Source organism: Oreochromis niloticus, linkage group LG5 (assembly GCF_001858045.2).
Source record: "Oreochromis niloticus isolate F11D_XX linkage group LG5, O_niloticus_UMD_NMBU, whole genome shotgun sequence".
NCBI lineage: Eukaryota > Metazoa > Chordata > Actinopteri > Cichliformes > Cichlidae > Oreochromis > Oreochromis niloticus.
Window position 1 is genome coordinate 36,832,924 of NC_031970.2, and position 19,880 is coordinate 36,852,803.

The following is a 19,880-nucleotide window of genomic DNA, read 5'->3' on the forward strand; positions in this document are numbered from 1 at the left end:
CTGAGCCTGGTTCTGCCGGAGGTTTCTTCCTGTTAAAAGGGAGTTTTTCCTTCCCACTGTTGCCAAAGTGGGGGTCATATGATTGCTGGGTTTTTCTCTGTATGTATTAGAGATGGACCGATCCGATATTACGTATCGGTATCGGTCCGATACTGACGTAAATTACTGGATCGGATATCGGCGAGAAATAAAAAATGTAATCCGATCCATTAAATATCAAAAAAGCACCTCACAAAACTTGCGACACGGCGTAACTCGGCTCATAACCGTAGCACGTCGGAGCAGTATGCATGACGTGATAGAGCGGCTGTGTGTATTTGTAGCCTCGCTACCAAACCAGCATTTCATCTCCGAGGAAGTTATCCCAGAGAGAAGTAAAGCAAGTGTGTAAGTTCATCTCTGAATGTTTGTAAAGCATTCCCACGTTAAGCTTAACAACCGATATATGGAGCGACTGCCTCTCTCTCTCCCTCTCCTGCTGCTACTTCAATCGTGAAACTGATCAATGATCAGCTGATCGGCTTTTCTGTCGCGAGTCCGTCTCTCTTCTTTGTTTTTGGCCCACTTTGCACCAGAAAGAGGAAACCAGCGGCTGAACAACAGCAGCACGTTTAAGCTTGATAAGCTGTTGTTAGAATGTATTTAATATTACTTTCTAGACCAGGATCCTTTTCTACGTAGCTGACGGCTGGTAACTGTGCAGGGGCGGATCTAGCAAAGTGTAGCCAGGGGGGCCGATAGGGCATGAACAGGGAAAAGGGAGCACAAAGACATACTTTTCTTTCTTATTCTCATTTAAAATGTCTAGCTTTTAATAAACAATTATCTGAATCTTACACCCAAAGTTTTAATCTGATGTAAAATGTATAGAAGTCCATTACTGTATATAGTAACTATTAAGTCTATGTAACCTAGTAAGCTATAGTAATTTTTCCTTTGGGAAGGTACCATCTGTGCAGTCTGCAGTTCTGTTGAAGAAAGATGTTGAATCTATTTAATTATTCTTGAAAAATAATTTATTTCTGAGCATTTTTTTCACCCTGCATCAAATTAAAGTTGATTACATCGATTAAGCATCATGAGGTGGAGGGTGGGGGGTGGTTCCCTATTTTTTTTGTTGCTGGGAGTTTGCAACCCTGTTAGTTAGGTTGCTTAATATTTCTCCTAAGTACTCTTTAAAATACCAGAATAGGGAGGATGGAGTAGGTTTAAGTTTATTAGATTGATCAGTGTTGCTGAACTATGAAATATTTTGGGTGCAGTGTATTTTTTACATACAGGTATAACAGAATAGCTTTAGTGTTGTTGTTTATTTAAACTTGAGTATGAACTTATACAAAATGCAGCAAGATATTAAAAAACAGTTTTATTGATTAAAAAACACTATATCGGATTCATATCGGTATCGGCAGATATCCAAATTTATGATATCGGTATCGGACATAAAAAAGTGGTATCGTGCCATCTCTAGTATGTATTATTGTAGGGTCTACCTTACAATATAAAGCGCCTTGAGGGGACTGTTGTTGTGATTTGGCGCTGTATGAATAAAATTGAATTGAATTGAATAGATGTTGGTAACAACCCATCCAATCCACACCTGCAAAGAAATCAAACCATAGATGTCCATGAATTAAATTATGTGTAATAATGAAAAATGATAGAAAGTATGGTATTGAACACACTTACTAAAATGTAAAAGCCTTTGTTGGTGATGAGAGCTTGCAGTCATTCCACACCATCTTCAAATCAAATCTTTAAGGCTCTCTGGCCTCTTCTATGAACTCTGACCTTTAGTTCTTTAGTTCATAGTTTTTTAATAGGATTCAGGTCAGGTGATTGGCTGGGCTATTCTAGCAGCTTTATTTTCTTTCTCTGAAACTAATTAAGAGTTTCCTTTGCGTGTGTTTGGGATCATTATCTTGCTGACACGTCCACCCTCATTTCATCTTCATCACCCTGGTAATGGCAGCAGATTTTTATCAATAATGCCTCGGTATATTTTCCCATTCATCCTTCCTTCAAGTAGATGAAGCATGCCAATGCTGTAAGCTGAAAATAGCCCCACACCAAGATGTTCCCACCTCCAAACTTCACTGTTTTTGGGGTGATATGTAGTGCCTTTTAACTTCCAATAATGGTGTGCATTATGACATTCAAAGAGTTCAATTTGGGTCTCTTCTGGCCAGACTACTCTCCCAGTGTTTCACAGGCTTGTCTCAGTGTTGTTCAGCAAACTTTGAACGTGCTTCAACATGCTTTATCCTCAGTAATGGAGTCTTGTGTGGCGAACGTGCATACAAGCCATGGCAGTTGAGTGCATTACTTATTATTTTCCCAAAAAGTTGATTCATTTGGACTTAGTATTTCAAGTGGGAGAAATGCTTCATCACTCATCCAACTGTCTCCTTCGGTCTCAGCTGAATGCAGGTTTCGCCAACAGAATCTTGTTTTGAGGATTTCTTACGTGGATGATTGAACATGCATCAAGATACTTATTGTTTTCTTTGAACCAACTTTCTTTGTACCTGCTCATTCCAGGTCTTTCTGTAGCTCTCCACAAGTGGCCCTTGGCTCTTGGACAACTCCTCTGATAATTCTTTTCACTCTTCTGTCTGAATCTTGGCCAGTTTATGGTGAAATGACATTATTTCCAATTCCTGATTATGGCCTCAACAATGTTCACTAAAACCTTCAGTTCTGTAACCAGTGCCTTCAGTATGGTTTGCAACCAAAGGTCTTGAGAGGGCTCATTGGTTTTATCCATCATGCGATGTTTCTTGTGTGACAGCTTGGTAATTTCTGATTATTAATAGATTTAAGCTGGTGTCATGGCTGTCTTCAGTACTGTGTAATTTATCATGATTATGCATGACTTAATTTATGGACATCTATGGTTTGATTTCTTTGCATGTGTGGATTGGATGGGTTGTTACTGACATCTGGTGAGAATTTATTGTCAATAGCACCTTTAGAAATATATTTACTTCGAAAACAGGTGGCGTGTTGAATACTTATTTTATCATTCGTATCTACCATTGCAAAGCTATATTTTGCAGTTGCTGGGTGAATTTTAATAGAGCCTACTACTTTGCATTTGCACTTGTTGGTGTTGATGTTGGAGCTGATCACTTTGGACTTGAAGCTAATAAATAGTCAAGAATTTAAATGCAGAAATTAGACTTCACAACTAACCTGGTCTCTATACAGAGCTATGAAAAGAAACAAATCCAAAAGATTGCACATGTCTACATTGTGAGGATACAGTGTCAGTCTACACTGGCAGAAATGTGTTTAGCATAGATATCACGCTTTTTACTTAAACTGTGTTTATATGGCAGCAGGTAAAAATATCACAGATATGACAGTACGACACAGACAAACAACAGGTTAATGATTTGGTGAGACTGAAGCTTTGATCAAAAGCAGCAAGCCTAAAGTGGAATAACCAGGAGTCCACGGGTAACAGGAACAGGGAGTGGAGAAAAGTCTAGGTACAAGTTCAAGGGGCTTACACTCAAAGGCACTATAATACAGAAATGTGTACAGCCCATCTTGGTAGGCACATTTGGTTGCCAAGGTAGGAAACTAAGCACAGTAACTCATAGGTAACAATGGATGGTAGCATATTACTTACTTAGCAATGAATGTCATTAGTGGACCTGACATGGGGGAAAAAGTAAGACTAGGTTAATGTTCCTATTCTTATTTAAGAAAAATCCAGTTTTCTTACATTTTAAAGGATGTAGACGAGTCTGTTATTGTCCTTCTGCTAGCCATGGCCCGGGTCTTGATGAATTTGTTAAATTGTGTGATGAGTTCTAACTTCAGTTGAACATATCCAAGACAAAAGATATAATCATTGAATCTAGAACATGTACCCATATACAACAGGTCACACCCATTAAGGTTCAGATAGTCAAATGCATTCAATGTTATAAATATTTTGGAAAAGTTATTTATTCAAAGCAGAATTTTAAAGCAAACTGTTGACCTGTGTGCAAAGAAAGGGCGACTCATATTTGGGAGTCTCGTTTTCACACTGATTCAAGCGTGGCGGGTTTTTTTTATGTGCTTTTACAGAATATGTTTGATCTTTTTTTTTATCAGTCAGTCAAATTGTTGAGTAGTCTAACAGGCTGGTTGGTGAACCACAGCTGAACCTGGCATATCTGTACACCAGACAGTCACAGTGGTTGGCTGCTTCAGTTGCACTCTTTGGATAGTGAGGTCCAGTCTCTCACTTCTGGATGGTCCCAAAGTGTAGAACGACAAGGTTTACAAACAGCTTTGTTCCAGCACTCAGACGAACAAATCATAGCGTTACTTGTTTTGTCTTTGGCATTTTTTGTTGATTCAACTAAAGAAACAGGAACAAGTGATGTGTTTTTGCAAGAGGCTGCCTGTAATAAAGTGCCTAAAGACAACACTGACTGTGTGTTTGCCTACTGTCTGACCTATTTATGCTTGAATGATTCATAGATCAGTGTTAAGTGTGAAGCGCTGAAAGGTTAAAGGTTAACACTTCAACTTAAGAGAACACTAGCAAATAGAAAAGCAGTGCAAAAGCACACAAATGAAATGGAAGTTGACAAAGCAGCCAAGGTTTTTGAAAGACCTTCAGACTTATTTATATTTGTATTTATTTTGTGCCAAATCACATAATCTGTTACCTCAAGGTGCAATTAAATTAAAAATTAATTTAAAAAAAAATTAACAAATTTTAATAAATTTCCATTAGAAGATTTAATGTTTAGAAAGTCACTTGTTTCTGTGACATGAGAAAAGCTGTAAAAAGTTGTATTTTTATTTATTTTTTAAATCTGAGAAGAGAGAGCATTCCTAAATTTAAATAGGATTTACTTGTGTAACACAAACTTGTCAAAAAATCCTACTTTATACTCTTCCAAACTTAAGACCTAGATAGGGCAGATAGTTTCTGAGATGCAGCCCCAGATGGATGACTGGAATATAACCAGAGGGAAGTGAGAGTTGGCTGACAGTGACTAATTGTCATATCTGGGCAGTTCTTGTGACAGCAGAGCTGCAGATTGCATTTGCTGCTTCGCTGGTGCTCACGGCATTTCCACACAGATTTTTTTATCTTTCGGTTTGCCTCTGATGGACTGAGGAGTGAGGAAACTCCTCATAAGGCCACAGACAGACAAATCTCTGGCCTGTGACAAAACCTTCAGTGTTTGCAGTTTTAGATAAGCATTTGAACTTGGCCCTATTAAACAGTAAATTACATCATAAACTTTATTGCATTAATATTTACAAAGATCAATGGTATCTTACTGAGGAATTAAGTAATTATGACCTTTATCACAGCTCAGTAATGTGTGGAGTTTTCCTTTTTTCCCTTTGTGGGTTATATCCGGGTAGTCCAGCTTCCTTGAGTCCAGAGATATGCTTGTTAGGTTAACTCACAAACCACCTCCCCAACACAGGACACCCCAAGGGACATGGCTGAAGTCTTCACTAAGCTCACACAGCTGTAGACTGACTGGGGAAATACCCAACCAAACTCTACCGTAAAAAACAAGATAATCTACTGTTCCTCGATCAGAACAAAACCTGCTTTGTTACTCTAGAATCTGATGTTCAACAAGCAGGTGTTTTTTCCCCCAGTTCTCTAGTATTGACCATTGCTTTTCTCCAAAGTCTTGGCACTCAGAAAATAATTATTCAGAATGGCATCTATCAAAAAATGTTATACAAGTACAGCGGACAAAAAATTAGATGTAAAACATTACACATTTATGCTTCTATGTTTTGCACTAAAACAAAAAAAGGTAATTGTTCTCCCTTGAAATCTCACTCTTTGCATTTATTTGAATCATCTCCTGTATTTACACCCAAGCCTTTTGTCTTGAGTAATGCAGCCTCCTCAGGCTTGTAGCTACTTTGGAGGCAAACAGTAACCAGATTTCAACACCCCACATGTGAGAAGGAGAGATATACATCCCTGGGGAAGTAGAGCCACAGAAGAAGAAACAGGGCAAAGGCAAGTGGCTAATCCTCAAATCAGCAGCATTTCCAACCCTCTGCACTGAGCCTGTAATCTGTGGGCCAGGCAGAGGCAGGAGCAGTCTTGCAGGTTTGGCTCCAGCTGTTTGATGGCTTAATTAAGAGGTCCAGTGGGATCAGTCAGACAAGCTGCACTGCTTGTTGTAGGCCTGAAAACACTCAGTTACTGTAATACATTTAACATAGTTCTCATGCGGCGCCTGGTCAAGCTCTTTACTTTACACTTCACTGGAGACAATGTGGGATCTGAGGGGAAGGCAGGAAGTAAGTGAACTGTATAATAAAGGCTTGCCGATTTTAGATTTTGTAATATTTGTTATATTATTTCAACATTATTTTGTCATTACTTTGGTGGCATTCTATTTCAATAAGCAATATGCAGAGTCTTTAAAAAAAACTTTTAAAAATTTAATGAGTTGTAGGTAACAATCTATGGCAAATTCAGTCATGGTGTTATAAGATTAGCTTGGAATCTGGTAAGGAGGTATTACAAGGTGCCCAATCCTTGGGCAAGATATCCATCAGTGTGTGTGTGTTAAAGAAACCACTGACCATGGATACTTTGTGACATTATTTGTCAGACCAGAGTGTACTCTTGGTGCTTTCTGGTGTATTGGTGCTTGATTGATCTTATTGAGAAACACTAAGTCAACTTAGAAATTAATTTGAAAATGCAATTATTGAGAGGTAAATCATTTGATATTGACAATATCTTGCAGTTATCTCAAAACTTTTCACATCAGTTCCACTACAATTGGCTTCATGAAACTGATCTCCTGTCCTTTTTAAAACTAAAGATTATTTTTTAAAGTAAAATCCATTTCAGCCAATCAAAGGTTGTAAGGCGCATCACGCCTCCATCTTGGATCCCTGAATGCCGACCCTCCAGTAGTTATTCATCATGACAAGGTACCACTCTGCCCCCTGCCTGAACAACAGTCCCACATGTTATTCCACGCAGCAGATCCACGGAGTGACAGACCGGACAACCCGCCTCCATCTCTGCAAAAACCAACCAATGAGACTACAGAGCGGGGACGAGCCTTCAGCGACATCCTCTCGTTTCTCACTACGCTGAGGCTGTAAGGCACCCTGGCAGTCATGTGACGGCCCCATAGTACAACTCAGTCAGCACTCAGTCCAGTCTGAACTCTTCCTCTGCTGCTGCTGCTGTGCTGCATGGAGAACCTCAAGGGCAAACTGTGGCTCGTCGAATGCAACGGATAAAACAGATTCTCCTCGCGTATTTTGCTCTGGGATTATATTCAGGTTGCGCGATCGAGGTAAGATCGGAGTTTTTCTATCTCTCTTCCCCCCCCAGGTCGCTCAGAGCGTGCAGGACGCGTTTCCCTTTCGTGCCATATGCTGCAGCAGCAGGCAGGATGAAAACATGTTTACGTTGAGAGCGGAGACGCGTGCCTACTCATGCGTAATGCGCCGCAGAGAGGGACACTCGGGAAAAACAAAGCACACAGATCTATATTGAGGACTTTCAGGATTCACAGTTTAATCAGTTTGACAGCAGAGTGTAAGTGAATGGAATCTGAATGAGTTTTGCTGTCCCATTTTCAGCTGCGCCTGAGAGTCACTGCTGTCTGAAACCCGATGGCGTGGAAGAGTTAATGGTTACACATGCCAATATAATTATTAAGCAAGTACAAATAAGGAGAAAAAAACCCTCAGCCATAATTACAATTTTAACATATGATTACAAAATATAGCCTTGAAATGTTGCACGTAAGGCGACAACATTCTGTGAATATAAAAGAATCCTTTTGCGCTGTGACTGATTTACTGATCCTTTATCGTCCCGTAAACACGCCGAACAGGTGATTTACGCATTCAGAGGAGGGACCCACGCTGCTCCCGGCTGCCCCCTGCGGTGTTTCAGGATAATATGTTTTCTCTCTCTCTCTCTGTCTCTCTCTCTCTGGTCCGGGTTTACCCTCGTTCATTCAGACCATACAGGGGCCCCTAAAAAGGGAGGGCAAATAGTGGAGGCAGGGAGAGGGGAAGAGGGTCTGACCGACGCTCCTCATTCCAGGAAAACAACCTATTTATGAAGACTACACTAGGACATTGTAAAACTATGATCATGTGAACTCATACTGCATACTATCAGCTCTGATCTGGACACATGTAAAGAAAGTACAGCCAGCTGACTTGTAAACATAGATCAGATACAGATACAGAAACCAGCCTCAGTTAAGGTATGTCATTGAACCATAGTTCTATTAAGATATTATGAGAGGTCAATTATACTCCGAACTGTATTTAAAACTAGAGATTTGTTCCTGTAAACGCCATAGCGATGGTTAGACATAAAAGAACCCAAACTTAAGCAATGCGGTATGTAAAAATTCCAATATTTACAAGTTTAAAATGGGAAAAGCCTTAAATTGGGAAAAATAAAAAATAAAAATCCTGTGATTTTGTGAATAACATGAAAGATACTGAAGCAGAGATGCAGACAGATAAAGTCCAAACCTTTGTGACTAGTTTAAACATTAGAAGATCAGGGCCTCCAAAGTTGGCTGAGATTTGACACTTTTTTTAAAACAGATTTTGAAACAAATGTTGTAAGTACAGTATTGCTATCAAAGGGCATAGCACACTATTCCAAATCCAGCTGCAATTTTTGATGAACTGCAGGGATCATTTACATGCCCAAATTTTTGTGTGGTAGAAAAATAAACCAGGCTAATAATATGTAACATCCTTTAATGCTTGCACACTGGCATAGAAAATTGGGCTCCTGTATTATTGTATGTGGATTATTGACAAAATATGGGTATTTTAAAATAGTTATAGCCAATGTACAAGTATCGAGACAACACAGGGAGAACACTAACTTAGTAGATAAGGCCTCCAACATTACCTTTTATCAATTCATCTTTCCAACATATATATATATATATATATATATATATATATATATATGTGTATATATATATATATATATATATATATATGTGTATATATATATATATGTATAAAACTGCAGCAAAAAAAATATCCATGACAGCATCCACTGTAAACCCAAAGAAGTTAGCAGAACTAAAACAAAATTGGCTTATGAGTTTATGAACTCATCAGAACTCTTTCAGAGTCAAAAATGACCCTTGTTGTTTCTGCACTCAAACCTAATAAAATGAATCATTTTAAGAAGGTAACACAATTAATTGGAATGAATGCAGCATTGATACAGTTTAGGGACTTCTTTAACAATAAAGACATGGACACACTTTGTATACATATATTTGTTTGCAGTTTTTGTTTGTTTATATAATAATGGTATGCTTTCAGGCTTTGTCAAATGTGCAGTAGCTGCTTGTGGCATGGAGATTAACCGACTTCTCATTATCTCTGTTTATTCTTTTAGACATACTGTTTCCTATCTGGAGACCTTGGATTGTGAGCTTCTTTCTCCACCGCTAACACCAGGTGTTTTCGGTATCTCACCCGTGAGAAGTGTGGCCTTGGTGACCTGGGTATATTTGGTCTTCTCCACCAGCAGAAGGAATAATTCTCTTGCAAGTCATCCCTAAACACAGACTCTGAGTCCAGAAAGAGACAGTGGTTTGGCAGTATCCAGGGATGGTAGATAACTCCCTTGTGAGTGAAGACACTTTTCTTCTTTACAGCGGTGCTCCACCGGCCTACCAGCAATCTGACATGGTCACGGACTTGGGCTCCTACCAGGTTATGCCGTCACCATTTTCGGAGGAGGACCTGAGTGACTCATCCAGTCCTCGTTCCTGCTCCAGCCCAGACTCCCAGGTGCTTAGCTCCAGCTATGGTAGCAGCTCTAGTGCTGAAAGTCAGGACAGTATGCTGGACCACCTGCTGTCTCAGGCCTCCTTAGGGAGTGCCAACAGCGTTACCACAGAATCCGTGGATCCTATGCCATTATCCGCTTTCCTGTGGGATTCACGGAAAGATGAGTCGTTCAAACGTGAGCAAGTAAAGGAGGAGAATTTTGACTTCCTCACCTGGACCCATGGTGAGCCAAAAGAACAGCTTGGAGGGTGTTTCCAGCCCACGCTGGAAGAGATAGAAGAATTCCTGGAGGAGAACATGGAGGTGGTGACAATGAAACAGGAGATCCGAGAGGATTGCCCAGAGTTGGGAGTAATGCAGGAGTCTTTTGGTCTAGAAGTTGGCCTGGAGTGGTGCGCAGAGGCCTCCCCTGAGCCTAAAGTAGAGCCAGAGGCAAAGTATTCTGACCAAACTGTTCCCACTGTCAGCACTGCAGGTCTGGTGGCTGTTGCGTCTAGGGACACCAAAACCACAAGAGTTAACCCCACACAGGAATCCAGCACAGGGGCCAAGAAGGAATCCACTAACAAACCTTCATCTTCAGACAGTGACACAAATGGTAATGGAATGCCGGTCATTCTGCAAATCCAGCCTATACAGATCAAGCAGGAGCCTACAGTGGCACCACTTACTCCAGCAGCCCATCCCCCACAGCCTGCCCCAGCCTCAGACATCAAAATTGCACAGCTACTGGTCAACATCCAAGGTCAAACCTTTGCCCTTGTGCCCCACATCCTGCCCTCCCCCAGCCTTAACGTCTCCTCAAAGTTTGTACGAATCGCTCCAGTCCCAATTGCAGCCAAACCTCTTGGGCTCGGGGACAGCTCTACCAGCCAGGGATCAGGAATCCTTGTTGGCGGACAAAAATTCCAGAAGAACACAGTGGCGGATCTCATCAAAATGCACAAATGCTCTTTTCCTGGCTGCACCAAGATGTACACCAAGAGCAGCCACCTGAAGGCCCACCTGAGGAGGCACACAGGGGAGAAGCCTTTTGCCTGCAACTGGCAGGGCTGCGGATGGAGGTGAGTACCGAGGAACCGAATACTCTTACTTAAAAACATAGTATGTTTAGTATGTTTTCTTAACAGACTAGATTCAAAGATTGACTGATATATACAAGTGATTAAGTGTAACCTGTGTAAAGGTTTGTTTGTTAGCAGAGCAATAACAGCAGCCTCATAATTTCATTACTGGCCTAGCCGCAGTAATTTTTTGTCAGTTGGATGTATCCCTGTTCATCAAGTGTGGTGCAGAGTCCAAGTAAGTTAAACCCCTAAAATCCACAATCTAATATTAGTGTTTTCAGTTTAGGCAAAAATTAAAAGGGGCATTTCCTTAAAAGTAGATTATGTTACATTTCACATTCAATCTAATTCAGTTTGGTACTACACTTTTTCTGTTAATAGATTTTCCACATGGGGTATTCTAGACCAGGAAGAAATTATATCCAAACCCCAGAAAAGCAGCCCTGCAACATGAATGTCACTATTTGTAACCAAGTAGATTACCATGGAAGCAAGCACTTGTTGTCTTTCTGAAATCTCAGGAAAATGGCACAGCAATGAAACAGGCCACTCACAGTTAGTCAGGAAGATGTAACAAAAAAGCAAAAGATGCCATCCTGTGGTTTTTTTTCCTTTTCACTAACCCATTAAGCTGAGGAGCTCTTAGTAGCTGCCTTGCAGTCTAGCAAGTGCTAATTGGAGTGATGTGAGGTAGTGGCAACACAAATACACAATGCCATCTCGTCAGGCAGTGTGATATCCGAATTGGGTAAGAATAACCATTGCGTCTTTTTTCTGTGGATGTAAACTAAATCTGTCACAGTGCATGTGGACTGGAGTCACATGGTCACAACATGGATGCCTCCTGCTGATACCTGACCCATGTTCAGTTGCTGGGGCAGCATGAGTGTGTGTGTATATTTGTGTTTTTTTCAGTATAAAACAGCAAGAGTTAATGTAGAACCTGCTGTGTGTAATGGCAGAGGAACAAGGTGGATGTCTTCATCAGTAGGCAATTACTTTGCTAATTAAAATAAAGTGTCTTTTTGCTTTTATCATCGTGGAAGTGTGTTTGTGTGAATGTGATGGAGTTTGACTCGTGTTCAGAGTTGGCAGAGCTAAGCTGGCTGGTTTCCTGAGGACATCAGGTGGGATGTTCAGGCTGACCTTAAGCTAGTGAAGAGTACAACATTGTACTTTTTAATCAGTAGCTCCAAAAGGGACCCAGAACGGACGGAAAACAGACATTTTTTTAATTAACTTAAAAAAACCCTATTCTGGTCCTTCTGAATATTATATGATTCTTCCAATTCTGCCACTTTTCCTTAAATGTTGATAGTGAATAACATATTCTTGCCTATCTATCTATCTATCTATCTATCTATCTATCTATCTATCTATCTATCTATCTATCTATCTATCTATCTACACACACTGAAATTGTCTCACACAAATGTGTGAAATTAAAATACTGTGGGGATTATATACATACATTATATATTATATACATTAATATAAAACTGCCGCATAAGTTATCATAGGTGATAATTGTCAGCTCAAATCTACCCTGACACTAGGAGCAGGCCAAACTGACTTTTTAATATTTTTAGAAAAATATTGGAAGTTGCCACTAATGATGACTCGGATCTCAGAGGGTTAAGCTCTTTATGTACCATGTAGCCACAACTACAGCCAATTTAGAGTCACCAGTTGACCCAATATGTGTGTCTTTGTACTGTGGGACTACGATTTCCTGGAGAAAAGCCACACAGACAAAGAAAACCCACATAAACTTCACACAGACCATTCCAACTCAGAGCGTTTTTGCCTTGATGCAAGAGTGCTGTACTCACCAAAGTCTAGTCCCAAGTAACACCCCAGTGAAACAGTTTCTGTGGTGTAGCCATATAATTACAACACATAAAAGAGGTTGTGGTCATTTCACATATTTCTGTCAGATCAGGTTGATGTTATATTGACTTTGGACTGAACTGAAAATCTGCACTATGGATTTGTTAAAATGTGTTTGAATTAGATGACATGTTTTCAAATATGTAATTTTTACAAATCCAAAATATCTTTTTCAGTAAGGATTTCCCAAGAAAAGATTTAAAAAGCATGTTGACCACGTAGAACACTGACGCTAGACTGAACTTACAGCCAGTAACGATGAACAAAAACTGGCTAAAATATTTGGACAGATCAGATGCAGAGCCTCTTCAAATTTGCTCATAACGTCTTTTGCCTTTGAATATGAAATGAACAGTAAATAAATACAAAAATACTCCTACCAGTGTGTTTTTACATAATTTGACTTACAAGAACCAGTCTTTCAAGAGATAACATGCAGTCACTCATAAACTCAAAGCATGCAGGTAGCAAGCAATAAATAATATCTCCTAAAAGCTTTGTGTTGTGGTATTCCCAACCTGGCAACATGCCACCAGGCATGTACCCTACAGCGGGACTGCTGTGTCCTGATACATGAGCTGCAGAAATTTGTGCAGTAGTAATCCAGGCAGTGTGTCCCAGCTAACAAAGGGCTCTTGTCTGTACACAAAAGGCAGGATCTAGTTTGGATGAAAGTGTGTGTGTGTGTGTGTGTGTGTGTGTGTGTGTGTGTGTGTGTGTGTGTTTCAGAGAAAAAAAGAGAAAACCAGTGTGTGTGAAACCCACTGTATGTGTTGGGATAAATGAGGGGGCCGCCCAAAGGGGGAGTGGGGCAGGTTGGGAAAATTATTAAAGTAGCTGCTGATTGGGCCGAGGAGCAAAGACTAAGATTTTAAGAGAAAAACAGAGGGAAAAAATGTTGCTTATATTGTTAGCTTAACTGTTGTCAAGACGGTGGGAGAAAAAACGAGTTTTGCACACAGTCACTTGAAGGGAGCAGCAGTGAGGAAGTGAACAAAGACAAAGTGTTGAATAGTTACCATGACTGTGGGTTAGGAACGTCCAGGCTGCACACTGCATGAAAGGGAAGAGCGGGTATCAGGCAGGGTTCCTCATATGGACTAGGAGGAACAGGGAGAGAACGGTTAAAAGAACAAATGAATGCAGTACAGTGTATAACACGGTCACTCTAGATATTACTACATGTACAGTGTAAAGAATTAAGATAAGGTTCACCCTTAGATCTCCCCCGTTTTTGTAAGGCAAAAACTGTGAACTCTAAAACCAAATTGCATACAAGAGACTTCAAAGGTAACATTTGCTGGTTTCTTAAACTATGAAACTTTAGAGTGTAGCTAAAATGCACCCAACCCTAACTCTCTTAAAAGGAGCGCTAGAGACCTGTTGCAGTTAAAGTAAGTTATTAGTAGGCCGTGATGTCATCTTAACATGCCTCTGTTCACCCCTGCATTCAATAATTACATTCATGAATATGCTTCACCACAAATGATTTCAGACAAGCAGTGCATCATTTTTATCTCATTGGCTGAGTAGGATTTTTGTGGTAAAGTGAGTTGTGAGATTTGATTCAAAAGAAAAGAAAAGTTTTCACTAGTGATCTGGAAGCTGATTAACAACACAAGGCTCCAAAAGCTTAGGTCAGCCACAGATGCAGCTGTTCAGTACAGTGTGTGCCAGGCATGGTTTTGGCATTAACTGGCGTTAAAATACTGATTCCTAACACTGGGCCGGAAACAAAGACATAATACAGAAATTCTCTTTACGAGAAGGATCCAGGTGTCTGTTTTCTGGCTGAGTTGGACAATAGAATAATTTTTCCCAAAATTATTTGTGTTCCTTTCAATTTGAGTCAGTGCTGGAGGAACATAGTTGGATAAACACTTGGCTGGATACTGTGCAGCGCTGTAATTCAAGGTTAGAAGGAAACAGACTGTAGAGGGCTGATTTTAATTGTTTCCCTTTCTCACAGATGTCTTAACCCAATCTTTTATTTCTTTCTACTGCAGTTTAGTTCAAGTATGACAAATATAGATGCTGTTTGCTCTAAAGAAGAGTAACTACAACTAACTACAAGCTGAAATAAAACCAAATGAAGTTCATTGAAGGCAAAAAAATGGACACAACATTAGAAATCCTGTCACTGTTTCTCTGATGCTCTCTCACAGAGCAACAGATCTGAACCAGATGTTGGAATGTCAGAGCGATAGTGTTTCATCTATGCACGCCATGTAAAACTGTTTGCTGATCAGATTTGGGTGCACGTGGTTTATTGAAAGATATTATATGAGAAAATTAGATTCAGACTTTGGGCTCTGTTCATGTACCAGTTGTCGTCCACACACCCACCCTGCGATGAAGACACTGTCTGCCACTACACTAGGGATTACTTGTGCCTTGATTGTGAAATTATGAGGCAATGCTGATATTTATAACCCTAACCCTAACCTTGTCTTGTTGGAATATCTGATTTTGAGATAGTACAGTAGTCAGTGTGTTCAACTTTCAAAATCATTTTTATTTCTGTGTAAGACACGTGGTTAGTCGGGGTTTTAGAGGCGAGGATTGGTTGTATTCATCTTTATGTTTTTATTCTTTGTCACTGCTAGAATAACTTTGCGTGATTGCACCTGTCATTCCTTTTAAGACAACCAATTAGCTGCTCCTAACAAACAGCAGGTGCTTGGGCTTTCTGTGCCATAGCTGTTTTCCTGAGAGTAATTTCTTAGGGATATGTCAGTGAGATCCTACAGATCCAAGTGTAGAAAGCTAAACAGAGTGTGTATTCTGAGCTTTTTGTCCACTGAGATTATTTATACCCATTTAAAACTTTGGTCATGTATAATATGAGTGACCACAGTATATTTGATTAAGCACACTTAATTCATAAACTAAACTCCAGATATAACGATGGCAAAAAACTAAAAAAGTTTGAACATTACAGAGAAGATAAGTATCTATACACCGTCTATCCTCCACATGGAGTTTGAGTTTTGCTGTAAGTCTGCTGGTCTCTGTCGGGGACTCGACAGACACTTCTGGTCAGTAACTAGTCAATTACATAAGTCACAGTGTGGACTTGCACCAGTAGGCAACGGGTGAAGTGTCTTGCCCAAGGACACATGACCAAGACTGTCCAAGCCGGGGCTCGAACCAGCAACCTTCCGATTACAAGACAAACAGCCAACTCTTGAGCCACGATCGCTGTGGTTGGGCTTGGGTTTCATTGGCAGGGTCCAGTTTTTTAAACTGCTGTCAGGTGTTGCATGCAATTTAACTTACATGTGTGCAGCATCATTTTTAAGCTCTAAGCTTCTTGTGCCTGCCAGGGATAGATGGTAGATTGCATTTTAGTCTAGCTTTTTAAATGTTGCTCCTTAATTATAGGGTGCAATTGTACCAATTCATCATGCTGTCAAATCACCAGAGTAACATCTGGGAGGCAGAGCCCAGCTGGGGACAGTCAGTTTCAGAGAACCAGGGTGCTGGGAAGAAACCCTGGAGCTGTCATCCCCGTGACTCCAGCCAAGTTTTTGTTTGTCCAAATGAGAAGGAAATGAGTTGTAGCATCAGCATTTGAAGCATTCTTGCTTGTGACCAGATAATGATGCAGTTGCAGTAAAAATCTTGGGATTGGCAAGAACAAGTAAATGCTAAGGTAGTTTCCAGAAGTACAAGGTAAGAGACAAGGGTGTTATATATCTTTTTTAAATTTCGTGCCTTGAAATATCCATGCTCATTCAGGGATATTTATGTTGTGTGCCTCATAAGTGCTTCTTTTTGTTCAGAGCTGCCAAGCATACCGAGTTCCATCAAAAAGAGAAAAACAGGTCTGGGTGAATTATGCAACTAGGTTGACAAAAGTGAGGCAGGATTTTCTTGAAACCACATGCAGCTGAAACAAACCCATACACAGACCTGGACAGACTGTCCTGGTCTTTTGACAATAAACATATTTTGTGATTTATTGATTTTTTTTTTTTTTTTGTTACTGTCAAAGACAACGGGCCCATTCATTTAGAGCTGAACAATCCCCTCACTCATTGTTTTTTAGAGGACTGGAGTCAGCTCCCACTGGAGCTAACTGGACAAACCAATTGAGGCAGGTTTGTCAGGTTGGTCCTCAGTCTTATTCAGCTGTCTCATGGTCTTAATCATAACCCAAAGCAGGTGGAGAGCAGTTTTCTGAGGCTGCAGAGTAGAATAAGGCTGCCAGCTGCTGTCCAAGACTGTGTTGAAATCTGTTCATGGGATGAGGAACTTACTGAGAAGGAAGCTGATTTCTGTTCTGTTATTTATTGTCACAAAATATATATGGTGTTACTTTACTGATGTCCTTTTATACATCCTGCACTCACATGCTAGTGCACGTATATACATGCAAGTTCACTGCCATGCTCCTGCACACAAGTACAATCTAATTTTGTAGGAAACAAGCCACACCTGTAAAGCAAAGTAGTGCAAAATTATTCAAGACATTTCCAGACAGTTAACAAAAGTGAAATCTAAGGTCACCAGATTTGTGACCTGTGCACACGCCACCACCTCTCTCGGTTTGCCTTTGTTGAATTCTGAAACATTTCTGTTCTTCTTTCAGGTTCTCACGGTCAGATGAGCTGTCGCGTCACCGGCGGTCCCATTCGGGGGTTAAGCCCTACCAGTGTCCTGTATGTGAAAAGAAATTCGCCCGCAGTGACCATCTGTCAAAACACATCAAAGTCCACCGTTTTCCACGAAGCAGTCGGACAGTCCGCTCAGCAAACTGATGCTCCGCCTGCTGAGATTACTGGGATCACTGGGAATCCTTGGAACACCCTCATACTATATCAGTACTTTTTAAAATTCTCCCCCCCCCCTTTTTTTTGTCGCGTCATCAGCAAGTCATTTGGAATATGTGAGCTGAAGCAAACTTCACTTGGCGTTTGAGTGGTCTGGGATTGTTCTAAGTTATTGTAAGAAACCAACACAGTTACCATCCTGTTCATGTAATCAGCTGAAGGTTGATGTCGGTGCTTGGTCGGTTGTGCTCCTTACATTTGCTCTGTTCTTATCACCTGCCTGAGAAGAAAATAAGATAAGCTTATTTCGGTTCAGTCTGGATTACGTGATACATTTGGTAATAGCCTTGCATTTCCATTCTACCTGGATACAGGAGCTGCCGTTTATTTTCCTGAAAGCTGCTAATGTCTCAGACATGTTAAATTTATGCAATGTTTCAGAAGTGAAACTCCCTTGGATCCTCATCAGCTACTACCAGAGTAGTAGTTACGTTTCCTTGGGTCCAGAGAGCTTTCTCTCAAGGCTTTGTCCTGTTGTTTTTGCTGCCTTGCACCACTGTTAATTGACTAAGAAGGGTGGATAACTTTCTATTCAGCTTGTGTCTGAAACACAACGAGGGAACTGTTTTACTGACGTGGACATGAACTACTGATTGCATAACAAAAGGAAATAAAACATGATAAGCTATCAGGACCCCTCTTACTTTTTACAGGAACTTTGTAAACTGATGTAAAGAGGAGAGCTAAAAAGTGACACAACTCAAAGGTTAAGCGCACAGTGATTGTTAAAACTGGCCCTCTGATCAGTGTTAAATGTTATTTGTTGAATTTTAAGCCAAGTCATGTCTACCTGCTTCCTGGTCTTCTGTTTGTATCATTGTTTAAGCCTTACTGTAACAAAAACAAAATCATTGTTGGAGCGTGACATTGTTCTGGAAATCAAGCTTCTCATTGTAATGTGCTGTTTGACTGTTCACAACAGGGCCCTGAACTAAAATTGTTGCCTATATCTGCTAGTTTTACCTGATCTATTACTTTGCTGATGACACAATTTCTGCCTCGACTCTGCTATATCTGTTACTCGAAACGCCCTGACGGCCTTCCACCTCAGCCAGCACGTATCTTACCTTGAGGGGATAAATGGAATTCCCACACACCATGGTGCTGACCTGCCATGAGCTGGAGAATGTGGTGGCAACGTCCCCAAATTTTTGAATGTTTTTATTTCTCTCGAACATTATTTGCTGCGTGTACGACAGCCCGTAGGGGTGCGACCATGCCGTCCATGTATAACTCATGTCTGTATAGTGACAACATGCAGGGGTACACAACATTGTACATCATTCCTTTTATTCAATTTTGAATTTTGAATGCTTGTGTGAGCACAGGTGTTTTATCGCATCCTATGAATGTATGTAAATATACAGGCGCGTACGCTGCATCCAGGAAACACACAGAGACTATTCTGATGATTTATAGTGTTCAACCCTAAATGTGTACATAACATTTCAGTACATATGGATATATTATATATTTTTCCTTTGTTCTATCCAAGATGCATTTACAAATAAAAGTGAAAAGAATCAGTCATGTATTGTTTTTGTTTTAAGTGAATTGTGAATTGTATTGCTGTGTTTATTACTTCAGGAGAGAGCGGTGCTATTTCTGCAAACATACACATCCAGGTAAATATACTAAGATTGTAAAACTGAAACCAAGATGAAAATTCAGGATGGATTCTTTTCCAAGTTTCTTGTCCTACATCTAAATCTCTGACTTCAACACCTTACTTTATAATTAAACCCCCAAAGCATTATGGGAAGGGTAGGGCAGAGGTAAATTTCATCTTATTCCTGCAAGTCAATAAAAAGATACAAATATATTTTAATATTTTTTCTATATTCTTTGTATATTTTTGGTGACAGAACACATTTAGCTGTTTCTTCTAACCGTACTGAACCGGTGGTGACATACACCTGGCCGTGTTGGTATATTTAGTTTGGCTTGACCCAAGTTTAGTGTATTTAAATTAGCAGGGATAGCAGGAACAGCCTGCTCTGTTATTTGGCTGTAACACACTATTCTTGGGGCATAAAAGAAAAGCCAGAGGTGAGAAGAATAGCACAAGACCCCAGCACAGAGCAGAGCAGGCATTAGTGATAAAGGGATGTGGCAAAAAGCAGAGTTAGCTGGAGGTGGGTTGCAAAGCAGCCTGTAGACTATGGACAGGCTAAAGCACTCTAAATAACACCATTTGTCATTTGTCTTCCTGCGTTTCCTTGTCATTTCAATACTGCCATTGTTCAAAGCACGCTGAAAAACAACACTCTGGGTGGCA

General features: G+C 40.3%; 1 protein-coding gene across 1 annotated transcript; it reads left to right on the forward strand.

The window, feature by feature from the left end:
• The first annotated feature begins 6,928 nt into the window (after nucleotides 1-6,928).
• On the forward strand, nucleotides 6,929-19,128 carry klf15 (Kruppel like factor 15). Its single transcript, XM_003446513.5, has 3 exons — nucleotides 6,929-7,313; nucleotides 9,413-10,874; nucleotides 17,362-19,128. Exons 2-3 carry the CDS (start codon nucleotides 9,628-9,630, stop codon nucleotides 17,528-17,530), a joined length of 1,416 nt encoding a protein of 471 aa, XP_003446561.1. The 5' UTR covers nucleotides 6,929-7,313; nucleotides 9,413-9,627; the 3' UTR covers nucleotides 17,531-19,128.
• The last annotated feature ends 752 nt before the right edge of the window (nucleotides 19,129-19,880 follow it).

Excerpts from the sequence above, each read along its gene's own strand:
- klf15 (XM_003446513.5), top strand. The coding sequence starts at position 9,628 with ATGGTAGATAACTCCCTTGTGAGTGAAGACACTTTTCTTCTTTACAGC. Across the intron at positions 10,875-17,361 it reads TGGCAGGGCTGCGGATGGAG|GTTCTCACGGTCAGATGAGC; the intron begins GTGAGTACCGAG and ends TTCTTCTTTCAG.